Source organism: Podarcis pityusensis (assembly GCF_964106645.2).
Source record: "Podarcis pityusensis genome assembly, chromosome: 5".
In the NCBI taxonomy this organism is placed as follows: Eukaryota; Metazoa; Chordata; class Lepidosauria; order Squamata; family Lacertidae; genus Podarcis; species Podarcis pityusensis.
Genome location: NC_138032.1, coordinates 19,799,814 through 19,813,369, shown reverse-complemented (window position 1 = coordinate 19,813,369; position 13,556 = coordinate 19,799,814). Strand labels below are relative to the sequence as shown.

The 13,556-nt window shown below is 41.0% G+C and overlaps 1 protein-coding gene across 10 annotated transcripts in view; it reads left to right on the top strand.

The window, feature by feature from the left end:
* The window catches only part of LOC308478366 (schwannomin-interacting protein 1), a 378,978-nt gene that overhangs the window by 352,106 nt on the left and 13,316 nt on the right, over positions 1-13,556 (top strand). For all 10 annotated transcript variants that reach the window (XM_081008004.1, XM_081008006.1, XM_081008007.1 and 7 more), the window contains 2 exons: positions 3,572-3,690; positions 12,986-13,103. In XM_081008004.1, the coding sequence (XP_080864130.1) occupies positions 3,572-3,690; positions 12,986-13,103 (237 nt within the window). The remainder of the gene's footprint in view (positions 1-3,571; positions 3,691-12,985; positions 13,104-13,556) is intronic.

Sequence of the window (13,556 nt, the reverse complement as noted above, 5' to 3'; positions counted from 1 at the left end):
CTGGAAACTGAAAGTGCATTCCAGTTTAGGTATTTAATCCAGGAAATGTGAATCAGCTCAGTTTGCTTTTTAAAATGTGTTCCAGACTAAAGCATCCCTAGCTTGAGAGCCATAGATCTGGATTTTGACATGCAACCTTAGTCAATATTTGCCCTTTAAACTGCTGCATGCAGTGTGTAGGAACTCTGTCGATTTTACACTGAGACTTGCACATGTATCAGGCTCTGTGAAGTAACACTTGACTCACCGACGGATGGATAACATGTTATGTGGTGTTGCTTTTTAACATACAAATGTGTATTTGAAAAAAAAGTTTGTTTTAAACAAAAACTGGCCAGTGCAGTGCCCAGATGGTGAAATTAGCTCCTGCAGCAAACTTGGAAGATGAAGGAAATTGATTTGTTGAGGACTTTACTTGTAGGATGTTGTGCTGGGTGGTAGTCCTCGTTCCGCCTTTAGCCTATGCGTTTCATTCCTTCCATAGGCACAACCACAGTGCTCACACACCAGAAGGGTGATGCTGTCAGTTTAGAGAAACCTTAAGGTTTTTAGAAGTACAAATAATATTTAGAAAGAAACTTTGAAGGGTTGGGAGTGGGCAAAAGCAGCATGTGAGGATTGGGCATGTTAGTGGCTGCATAGAACTGAGGGTGGGGGTAAAAGAATGGGGGAAAACAGGGACCACCTTTTGTTGCAGGTCCCACTCGTTCTTACTAACATGAGAAATGGCGAGTGTCTTCTTTCTATCATTGCCAGCTTGATAAAGAAGGAGGGGACTTCCGGTGGTCGGCAGTTGACAAATTCATTTTGGGCTTTGGGAGTGATTTGTGGCTACTGTGAGCATGGACTGCTGTTGGGAGTAATGTAGAAACTTCCATGTGAAAGCTTCATGGATAGCTCCATTGGTTAGAGTGTGGTGCTGATAATGCCAAGGTTGCAGGTTCAATCCTTGCATGGGGCAGCTGCATATTCCTGCTAATTCAAAGAGTGATCCTCAGGGTTTCTTCCAACTCTATGATTTTATGATATGCACCAAGCATGCCATTCTGGCTGAAAATATTCTGTTCACCACAGTTTTTGTTGGCTATTGATGTCTGCCACTGTCAAATCTTACAGATTTTTTAAATGCTTGACTGGTATTTCTTGGTTTTTATTATTTTAATTGTATTTTTGTTTTGCATATTGTTCTTTTATGATGCCTCTTCTTTTGCTTCCTTCTGTAGTGGTTTAGCCTCTAAGTGACTGGATGCTGCTACATCTAAATTTATGTTTTATTTTGACAGTGTCCAAGATTATCCTTACACAACTGTCTCCACATCTTTCTCTGAATTCTCCCCCCACTGCAGGAAAACAGCTTCATAAAACAGCAGTGCAGATGGAAGCATCTTCAGTAGCATGTAATAGATTGGATGAAAAACAAAATCTAATGAGAGAGCCCCCTGAGGTTCCTTTTCTGTTATAGCAGCACTTGTGGCAAAGTGAAAATGAATATACCAGCTTATTAAGTTCAGCCACTGTGCTCTTAAAGTTATTGATTTTTCCCTCATGTTGCAGTTTGTTTGCCGCTGCACTTTTTTTGAGACAGAAAAGCTATATACCAGATGCATAGTGCGCCATACGTTTCAAAGGATGGTTCTTGGAAGCATTCAGTTAGCAGTCGTATCTATGGGCAATCGCTAATGAATTCTGCTAATGGTGATGCTCCTGAAAATCACTAGGCTGTAATTGCTTCAGATTAGACAGCGTGGCACCAGGTTCCAACTCTAATAAACAAAAGTATGAATTAAAACCTATTGTTGCTTAGGTTGAATCCGTAGAGGGAATTGGGTATTTGCAGTTTGTTTGTTTGTTTGTTTGTTTGTTTGTTTGTTTGTTTGTTGAATGGATCAGGCCAAAGGCCCATCTAGTCCAACATAGCTCAGTAGGTAGAGCATGATATTCTTAATCTCAGGGTTGTGGGTTCAAGCCCCAACTTGGGCAAAAGTTTCCTGCATTGTAGGGGGCTGGACTAGATGACCCTTGGGATCCCTTCCAACTCTCTACATATGTATGATTCTATGATCCTATTCTTAGAGTGGCCAACCAGATACCTGTGGGAAAACCACAAGCAGTCCTTGGGACTCTGGGGTAAGCTGATGGGGGCCATATGCTAGTGATGAGTGGGGCATGGCCAAGAGTGGGTGGGCAGCCACTTTTCTCACTTTCTGATGCCCCCCTTTTCTCTTTTACACTCTTACCTCCTGCACTGCAAACTGCCAGGTCTTGCCAGAGATCTGAACAGTTTGCTTACAGAGGGCTTTCCACCCCTCAACACACACACACACACACACACCCATCTGTCTTGGTTTTTTAGCCCCTCTAAGCTCTCTCCATTCAATGAAATTTGGCCAAGGACCACAGGTTGCAAACCCTGGAGTTCAAAACTACAACTAATCCAGAATGCGGCATCTAGACTGGTGACTGGGGGGGCCGCCAAGACCACATAACACCGGTTTTGAAAGACCTACATTGGCTCCCAGTATGTTTCCGAGCACAATTCAAAGTGTTGGTGTTGACCTTTAAAGCCCTAAACGGCCTCGGCCAAGTATACCTGAAGCAGCGTCTCCACCCCCATCGTTCTGCCCGGACGCTGAGGTCCAGCACTGAGGGCCTTCTGGTGGTTCCCTCATTGCGAGAAGCAAAGCTATAGGGAACCACGCAGAGGGCCTTCTCGGTAGTGGCACCCGCCCTGTGGAACGCCCTCCCATCACATGTCAAAGAGATAAACATCTACCTGACATTTACAAGACATCTGAACGCAGCCCTGTTCAGGGACGGTTTTTATGTGTGACATTTTAATGTATTTTTAATCTTTGTTGGAAGCCGCCCAGAGTGGCTGGGGAAACCCAGCCAGATGGGTGGCGTACAAATAAATTATTATTATTATTATTATTATTATTATTTATTTATCATAAAATTCAGAACTGTGGTTGGCTTAGGCAAGAATTGTCCAATCTGGAAGTACAGCATGGAGTGCCGTGGTCAAGTTATCTCTCTCCCAAAGGGGCCATAGCTGGTGAACCAGCTAGAGATGGGCCTCAAATGACAGTTGGATCCAGGAGTAATCTCAAGCTATGACCTGCTCCTTCCAGAGTAGTGTAACCCCATCCATAGCGAGCCATCTTCCCACTTCCTGGACTCAAGAACTTGGAACAAATGATGACTTCTTGCATTGAGTCAGATTGTTATAAGATGTGTGGTGTTTGTTGTGTATTCTGTTGCTTCTGTGGCTCATACACTGCCTTGTGTATAGCAGTGTAGAAAGGCAGTAGACAAATTAAAGGCAAAAATGAACTGAAATAACACTTGTGTCAGGATCACCTAGTGACTAGTCTGAGACAATATTCAACATGTATTCTCTATTTGAAACAAATCAAGAGGGTACATAATATCATTGGCGCTTTATCTCCTTGTCTCAAATTATAGCACTGAGTGCTGAAAATGTTGGATTAACTTTAAAGTTCTGTTTACAGGAATGTGGTCTGCTGTCAGCGGTTTGACGATAATTGTTCTGGTTGTGTGTTTTTTTCAGGCTCAAAAAAATGAGAGGGAGTCTATCAGGCAAAAACTGGCGCTTGGAAGTTTCTTTGATGATGGCCCAGGAATTTATACCAGCTGTAGTAAAAGTGGGAAGCCAAGCCTTTCTTCTCGGTGAGTGAAAATGGCACGGTGAACATTTATCATTTTAATAGCTTCCATGTGGCATAATATCATAGAGCTATGCCGCGTGGCATAATATCATAAAGTCCAGGCTTTTGAGACTGTGACATTATCTTCAGTGTTCTGTCCGTCCATGATTTAACTACAAAGAGAAACCCCTCCACTGTCTGAGCTTCTAAGCTTCTCATCTTCTGTCTCCCCCCCCCCCCCGGCATCTGTTTGCCCAACAGTACCGTGCATTTCCAATGTTGTGTGTGAATGTCATGCTTGCTTCCATTTCTGTGACTGTCAGTCATTTTCCCAGAACTTCATTCTGTGTGCCTTTCAAACATGTTGGTGAAAGGTATGGTTTAATATACTATTCCATAAGCCATCTCAAACTCAGCAGAGGTGAGGATATAAATATTTAAAGAAACATCAGTAACATCTGTAATGAATAATTTCTTCAGCTGCTTTAAAGATTTTAAAAGCGCTCAGCACATTAAGTCTGGATACTGTTTGAATTATCAGTGTTACTTAAAAGCCTTTTGAAGTCTACACTGAGTTACACACTGCACTTAAACTGAGTTTATCTGGCTATTCCAGTGGCTAGTCATGACGCTTTTCATTTGTTAAAGTCATATATTTAGTGACGTCTCGCTTTTTGTACTATGTATGATTGTTTGCCTTTGGCTAAGCCAGGCGTAGGCAAACTCGGCCCTCCAGATGTTTAGGGACTACAACTCCCATCATATCATCCCTGACCACTGGTCCTGTTAGCTAGGGATGATGGGAGTTGTAGTCCCAAAACATCAGGAGGGCCGAGTTTGCCTATGCCTGGGCTAAGCAATAAAGGTTTGGATTTAGTGGGAGATTTCAAATGTATTACAAAGAAATACAAATAATTTTATGAAGCAGCACTGCCTCCCTTCAGACATCTGAACTCAAGGATATAAATTTGAGTACAGCCACCCAAACCCCCAGTCTTACACTGGCATATAATTGTATATTCTTTGAGAAGGCCCTTTATACTTTGTAAGAAATCCAGTCTCTTGCCTCTGTCGTAAAATTCTGAATACTGCACGCTTAACATGGACAAATGCCACAGCAGCTGTAAATGCTTTAATGGTAACCAAACTTTTATATAGGCATGATAAATAAAAGTGTGTGAATGGTCAGTCCTGATGAAAATTTATTTTCAACATAAATGTAGAAACCAAAGAGCATTTGTGCATGCAGTGGTGAGCTGTTATTGCCTGTGGGAGACTCATCAAAATATACATTCTCCAGTTTATCACTGGAAAAGGATTTTGTGGCTCCTGGTTATTTAAACAAGCAATGCATTATCTGGAAGGATAAAGGACAAGTGTTCTTTCAACATCCCATTCTCCATTTTGAGGCCCAAACAAGAGACCATGATCCTTTGTTGACAATAATAAGAATTGGACTAAGGGTGCCTCCCCACACCAAATATTTGGTGCTCAGCTCTCTACTTTTCTTTGAGGACACAACCTGAGTTAAAGTGGCACTTTGGGGGGTAAAAATTGTATTAATCACCCACCACGTTGCATATGGCCACAACCATTGCAGAAAAACTTCATGTTTCAAGCACCTAATTTTGTTACCTTCCAGTAGTAGCAGTTGTAATAGCTCCTCAACGGTGGTATAGTGGTAAATTTTTGAAGCATAGGAACTCACCGTGACAGCCCTGCCTACCCTTGAAGCCACACCTTCCAAGGGCACTCCAAAATCACAGGCTGGGGAGACCCCTGTTCATATCTATGTTCAGTCATGATGATTCCTGGGTGACTTTGGGCCTGTCACTCCCTAAGCCTGCCCTACCTAACAAAGGTATATCATATTTACGGGACCGCCTCTCCTGGTATGCCCCACAGAGGAGCTTAAGGTCCATGAATAATCACAGTTTAGAGGTCCAGGGCCCTAAGGAAGTCAGATTATCCTCCACCAGGGCCAGGGCCTTCTCAGTGATGGCTCCAACCTGGTGGAATGCTCTGTCCCATGAGACCAGGGTCCTGCAGGATTTATCTTCCTTCCGCAGGGCCTGTAAGACAGAGCTATTCCACCTGGCTTTCAATTTGAACTTAGCCTGATCTTTTATTCCCCTTCCTTCCCTCCCTCTCCCCTTTTTATGAAGATTACCCACTCTGGGATCCCGCAGCTAATTCTTCCCTGGCCTCCTCGCTGGCCCAAATAGGACTAATTTAGCTAGCTAGCCCTGGTGATAATCTAATGTTTATTGGATGGATTTTCCCCCTAATTTGTTTTTTGAATTCTGAATTTTTGGTTATTCACGTTTTATACTGTATTTTACGCTGTTTTTTGTTGCATCAATTAAGTGTTTTAAATTTGTTGTTAGCTGCCCTGAGCCCGGTTTTCTGAACTGGGAAGGGCGGGGTATAAATAAAAATTTATTATTATTATTATGTGCCAGGCCAGATTTGTCCCACTCCACAAGCTTGAACACAGTCAAATACTGCTCTGTTGGGGACCCCTTGGGACCACTTCCTCTTCTGTGGCGCAGGTTCATGGTAGAGCAGGAAACATATGGCACGTGGATGTCTCATGCAAGCAGACACAAGTTCACACATGCAAATGCCCTGACTGCTTCACTGATTAGGCTTTCCTTTGCACCCCAAAGCCACATTCATTGATCCCCTGCAAGGGTACGGGTTCAGGCAAAATAGTCTCTGAATGGCACTTTCAGAGTTCCCAGGAAGGGTCTGTTTTTCACGCACAGAAACCCAAAAGTCAAATTTCCTTGAGGAGGCAAGGGCAGCCAAGTGTGGACTTCCTACCCTAGCACTGATTGAAAGTCATCTGTTGTTTTTCTTCCTCTGATTTTCAAGGTTCTTTGGAAAACAAAGAACAAGAAGGCCTGGTTCTTACTCTGGCTACCTTTTAATAGAAACTTTAACAACAAGAGTCAGGAAGGAAAAGGGAAAAAAGAAAACTTCAGTCATATTAATAGTACAGTACCTCGGTACCTCCATCTCAGTTTAAGCATACTAGTCAATATACATAGCCTGATAGATATTCAGGACTGGCCCGGATTCTGATCATATGTATGGCTACTGGGACATAAGTCCTACCATATTAAACAAACTCACTGCCTAGTTGATGTGCATGGGATGGGAACTTACAGCAGACTCCTATGCATGGCTACTCAGGAAAAAATCCTATTGAGTTCAGTGGTACTTTCTCTCAGGCAAGTCTCTCTAGGACTGCAGCGTTTGTCTCCTAGTTTTCTCTCTCTGAACTCCTCAACATTTTCCCTATAACGTGTGTGCTGGTATTAAGAACAGAGGTTATGACTCACAAAGGAGTAAGGAGTTAATCTATTTCCCTTTGCAAACAATGCTAGAATAAAGCAAAGGAACAGTATATGTTATCACACCCTTCCCCGGGTAGCTATAATTTATGCTTCAGGCCTAAAGCCCATTGAATGTCTTGTGCAGCAGAAAAAGACATGGCGTAAAAATGTAAGTATGCAATTATTCATTATATATTGCATATTAATAATGCATCCAAAGAGCCATTAAAGTAAATGGAAAATAATATTTTACTGTCCATTTCCACTGAAGAGTAATACAAGATTAACTCTCCTGGGGATGGGGGCGCAAAGGAGGCATAGCATGAATCAAAGCCCATGTTTATTAGTTACACATGTCTTGTCTGCCTGGTGATATGTTTTGTTTACCATCATATTTCAAGTTCTTAATGAAATAACAAATTAGAAATGGTTCTTCTGTGAATCGCAGTCGCTGTATGGATATTCCATATCTGTCCAGAGGAGGGAAAAACCCGTATGCTTCTGTATTGTCTACAAAGTCTCGGTGGCTATAAATCACAGTTAGCATTTTTATGGCTTGACATTACACAGCTTAGGAATTTTGTCAAGGGAGATGGCTGAATAGAAGTCCAGATGGCCAGAAGCATAACATCACCACAATCACAATAAACACCTTTATGGAAGAATTGTTTCTGACTAGAGAGACCAGCCGAATGCATCATCGAAAGAACGCTTTAAAAAATAATCTCTTCTCCCTGCCTTGTGTACAAGTTAATATAATACTTTAGCAGGTGCTCTCTGTATGCACAAATAACTGGATGATTGGTGAATTTTAAATTTAATCCTTTAATGTGCATGTGGCTTCCATTACAACCCATTCCTTATTTATGATAAAAGGATGCCTAAAGTTGCAAGAAAGTGCTACAGGCCACCTTGTGGCTGAGATCATGTTCGATTTTGGAATAAAGGAACCATTATGTACATTATACCAGTAAATAGGTTGTTAAAGTATTGCCTGCTGATTTAAGCAAGCACAGAGGGCCAAAGGCACTGCTATTCAGCTTTGGACAATCCACTGGCGCTGGGTGGTTTCTGTTGTTGTTTTTCTTCCTTTCTTTATAAAGCGTTTTATTGCTTTTTAATATATAATAAACACAATTTAAAAACACAGTAAACACCAACCATGTCAGCTTGTCTGTCATTTCTTGGGAAAAGGCGTAACAGCAGCTTAAAACTAGAACCACGACTTTGTTGTTGTTATTGTTGTTTAGTCGTTTAGTCGTGTCCGACTCTTCATTACCCCATGGACCAGAGCACGCCAGGCACTCCTGTCTTCCACTGCCTCCCGCAGTTTGGTCAGACTCATGCTGGTAGCTTCGAGAACACTGTCCAACCATCTCGTCCTCTGTTGTCCCCTTCTCCTTGTGCCCTCCATCTTTCCCAACATCAGGGTCTTTTCCAGGGAGTCTTCTCTTCTCATGAGGTGGCCAAAGTATTGAAGCCTCAGCTTCAGGATCTGTCCTTCCAGTGAGCACTCAGGGCTGATTTCCTTAAGAATGGATAGGTTTGATCTTCTTGCAGTCCATGGGACTCTCAAGAGTCTCCTCCAGCACCATAATTCAAAAGCATCAATTCTTCGGCGATCAGCCTTTTTTATGGTCCAGTTCTCACTTCCATACAGAACCACGACTTAGAATCAGTTTAAAATGTGTATTGAAAACTCTGATCCAGTCAGTCTCTCCAGATGTTTCCATGGGTCTAGGGAGGTTTGTCTCAACTTCCTGACTTAATCTGTCCCAAACAAACTTGAAAATCTCTTTATCACCTCATTCACTTGCCAGAGCAAAGAGTGTCCTGGTGCTCTGGCAGATCATATTGTTGCTTCTGTTCTGAAAAACATCCTGGAACCATGACACACACACACACACACACACACACACACACACACACACACCCTGCATCCTTGCTCAGCTTCTTGAATCATCTTTGAAGAGACATTCCCCCTTTTTAGACAGGAAGGAATTGCTCTTCTTGACATCTGGAGACAGACACAGACGCACAGACACACACACTGGTATTAAAGATACTAAACAGCCTATGATGTCTGCCCTAATGCATTCACGAATCATCTGGAGTTCTGTTTTTCTCACCTGCACATTTATGCAGGTTTAATTTACTAAAACTCATATGACTTTAAGATTTTTTTAATCAGGCAATGGTCCTATTTATAAATGGTGATTTAAAGAAAAAACAGAGTTACAGTGGTTAACGGATTCTTCAGCTAGATTAATCTTTCCTTTTTTTAATGCTTATAAAAACTGCAGGTGGCAACCATCTTACAAGAAACACTTTCATTCACACACAGGGCCAGTACCTTGTGTATATCATCAGAAAAGTTCCTTCTTACTTCAGATATACTGTTTTACCTGTAGGCAATTCTACACAAATTTAATTGGTTGTTTAATTGACTAAAATTAATATCTTACATATCTTAATTAGCACTATGCAACTAAGAAATAGTGCCTGAGTTTGCTTTCTTCCTCCTGATCTCTTTCTCTTTTGTGTCATATCTTTTAGGCTGTAAAGCTGAAGACCAGGACTGTCTTATTACTGATCTTTATAACCCTTTTTTGGCTGAAGAACAGGGTTTTAAATGCTTTAAATAATAGGTGTGTTTAGTTCTACTAAGTTCAAGTAACACAGCCTAAAGCCCTGGTTCTTTGGGGGATAGGGCTGTTGAGTAGGACTGTTTCTTGGTCTTCCCTTAAGGAAATGCCTATCCTGCCTTTGCCTAAAATAGTACTCAATGTACAGCAATTAAAACTGGCAGTACAGTGGTACCTCAGGTTACATACGCTTCAGGTTACAGACTCCACTAACCCAGAAATAGTACCTCAGGTTAAGAATTTTGCTTCAGGATGAGAACAGAAATCGTGCTCTGGCGGCGCAGCAGTAGCGGGAGACCCCATTAGCCAAAGTGGTGCTTCAGGTTAAGTACAGTTTCAGGTTAAGAACGGATCTCTGGAACGAATTAAGTACTTAACCCGAGGTACCACTGTACAGTACTAGTGCAATAAATGGTTTTTGTATGTCTATCATGAAACAATGTTAACTGAAAAGTTTCATCTCTGAACAATGCTCAGAGCAGTCTTTCTGTAACACTCAACATTTGCTTTATCATTGGGACCCATAAAGTCACTTGTGGGCCAGACTGGACAATTCCACTTCCTAATAAGCCTCGGATGTGCTAGCCCTACATCGACCTGCAGGAGCATCAGAAACAGGGCAGATGCATTGGCTTGGTGCGCGTGCAGGTGTGGCCTCATTCCTCCCCACATGTATGAGCTGGATTGGGAAGAGATATTGCCTCCCTCGGTATTCAGTCATTATGGCAAAATGCTGTTCCTAGCAATCCTCCACAAACATAAGAACATAAGAAAGAAGAAACATACACAACACAGGATGCTGCTGGTTTTTGCAGGCTATTTGAAGTTCTCCTAAATTACAACCAACCGTTCTGTTCTTAAAATGAATTGCATTCAGATCACTTATGTCATGAGGTTTCTGCAGCGCTCAGACGTGGTCCACATGGGTGTCTAGCATACATTTGTATAGAGGGTGGATTCCCCAGCTCCCAAAGCTTTCAGTCAAAGAATATATGGCCAGTAGGGCAGGGGGAGAAGAAGATTGTCAATTAAAACAATGAGATGGCAAGGAAAGGCCATGTGGTGAGGAGCATATAATTATTGTGGTGGGGTTTTTAAAGAGGGTGTGTGGGCAGATTTATGGCATGTGCTCTTTCTAAAGCCTTTTGATTGACACACTTTGGGAGATCTTGAGGGTATTTGAATGAGGAGGGAAAAGTTGAATGAATGCCAAGATGATATTCAGATCCAAGGAGCAGAAGTTGCTCCACAGAAGCCTTCCTTATGTGCCAGAAGGCCGGTGTCTTCTAAATGAATACTGGTTGAAGCTAGGTGGCATATATGTATAGAACTGATTTTCCAGGTATTCTGATTTTATTCATTTATTTAGATCCAACTTTACAGGTGATATGTATGTACAGTATGTACGTTTGATGTCAAGATTTATATTCTTCTTAATAAATAATTAAAATCTGAATGGTTTATGTGAAATGGTATAAAGCAGGGCTGTTGAACACGTGAATTGCTAACTACTGGTTAACAACTCTGGCTCCCTAAAAATCACTGCCAGTTTATTTATAGTGGGAAGAATAGATCGCAGTCTCTTGGAAGAAGCTGGACACCCCTGGTATAAAGTATTCTTTTTTTTTTTAAGCAATAAAACAGACTTTTAAAACAGACATAATAGGATTGCTAAACAGTAGATAAAAACCAACGTATTTTAAAAACAAATAATAATGTACCTGTACATAATAATGGCATGTCTGGGTAGGCTTGCCTAGATCAACATTTTAAGCAGGTATTGATAACCAATAATGCTATTAGGCACGGAGTTCTAGAAAATATCTTCTGAGTGGTTTTTAAATGCTTCAGCTTCTTCTTCTTTTTAATTGGGGAGGCCATTCATGGCTAGTCATGCACAAGAGATTTTGTGATTTTTTCCCCTCAACAGTGTACAAAAAAATGGTAAGTTCTCTGGGTGCGAAGAACGCCCTTTTGAATTTGATTGCAGCCATTCTGCACAAGAGCACTCAGAGCTAATCAGGTGAACGGGAAATTACTGTTTTGGACACAGGCAACGGCAGCTGATTGCATTTCTCTAAAATAATGTAAAACAGCATTAGGCAGAAGGTAGGTCAAGATCCCTGGGTGGCTTGCAATAGTTTGGCAAGGGTTTACAACTGAGTTGTTTAGCAATGGGAACAATAAAATGGCTTTTCCCATCTAAATTAGGCTGCTGAAATGGAGAAAGCTAACCAGGAGTGGATTTTTATGCGAAAAACACTGTGAGTCAGTTCAGTTCTGGTACACATAATGGGCTCAGGTGCCCCCTGCCCTTTCATTCTAACTGCATTTTGCACCTGACTCTGGGTGGTAGTTCTTGGAGATCTAGTAAAAAAATATATAAAGTAGAAGTAGCAAGCCTGAAGCCTATCTACCCACTCAGGTAGAAATAGCAAATCTGTACTCGTCTTTTGCGGGCAACTGTAAATCCAACAGTAAAAACAAATTGGGATATCTGAGTTCTAAATGCAATGTTGTATTTTATTATTCAGACACGTTAACTGTTTTCAGAGTGAGAATCTCCATTATTTACATGTGTAATTTTTTTTTTAAAAAAAAATAAGTTTCTCAGAATGCTTTCTCTCCCCCCCTCTCCCCCCCCCCCCCGCTTTCAAATCTAGCACAGTTACAGCTTGGAAATGTATTTACTAAACTTTGCTAAATTTGGATCATCTCAATATATCGTAATGATAAACTCTCATACATAACCCAACTTTTTTCTTTTTAGCTTGTTCAACTGTACTTTAAATAAAGCTCAAGCGATGGTAAACAAGTTACTCAAGCATGTAAACTGGTTTCTAGAGACCAGCAGAGAAAAGGAAACATAGGGGATGATATCGAACTCCCAGTAAGTGTATAAGTCAGAATCAGATACCTGTTGGAAATGTAAAGAGAAGGAGGGTACCTTTTTCCATGCGTAGTAGTCATGTAAGGTAGCAAAAGTTTTCTGGGAAATGATTTATAATAAGTTGAAAAAAATGTTGAAGATAACTTTTGTTAAGAAAACCAGAAGCTTTTCTTTTAGGTATAATTGGCGGAGAGGTACCCAAAGAGCACAAAAAAATATTTATGTACGCTACTACAGCTGCCCGAATGATTTACGCTCAGAGACAGAAAGAAGAAACAATTCCAACGAAGGAGGACTGGCAATTAACATTGATGGAGTATGCAGAAATGGCAAAAGTTTCTAAAAGAATAAGAAACCAAGAGCCAAACTACATTTTGTATCGTTGCAGGTAGTGATAATCCAATCTCTCTTCCCCTCTCCCTCTTTTTTTCTCTGTTCAAGGTTACAAAGTGGGATGAATTTACAGATTTGTTTTGTAAATGACAGCGGAAGTGACAAAGATAGTGATGCTGACGACAGCAAGACCGAAACAAGTTTGGATACACCTTTGTCTCCCATGGTGAGTTTCAGTCTTACAGAAGGTCTTGATCCCTTGAAAAATGTCAGGAAATGTGCACCAAATTCCAGGTTTTCTTTTTTCTTTTTTTAATTTAACCTTTATTAAATTTTAACACATAAAAAGAAAAAGAATGAAATACTACAACTGTCAAAACAATATTATACACTTCAAAGAAACAAACTGACGCAACGTAATATTGGCAGCCAAAACATTACTAAGAAAGAAATACAATATATAAATAGCGTAAATAAAAAGTATTTCTGGTAAGTAATTCTGATATCGTGACATTGTGTCACACTTGTTTATTCCCCGCTTGTTAAAAAGAAGGACTGGTCTTTCACAAGAGCTTGGAGCATAGGCTATTTATGTGCATAACTTATAAGAAGAAGCGTAGGCCTCAGTTTGTATTGCCGGTTATATGTATGGCAAGGGATGATGTTGCTCCCCAAGCCC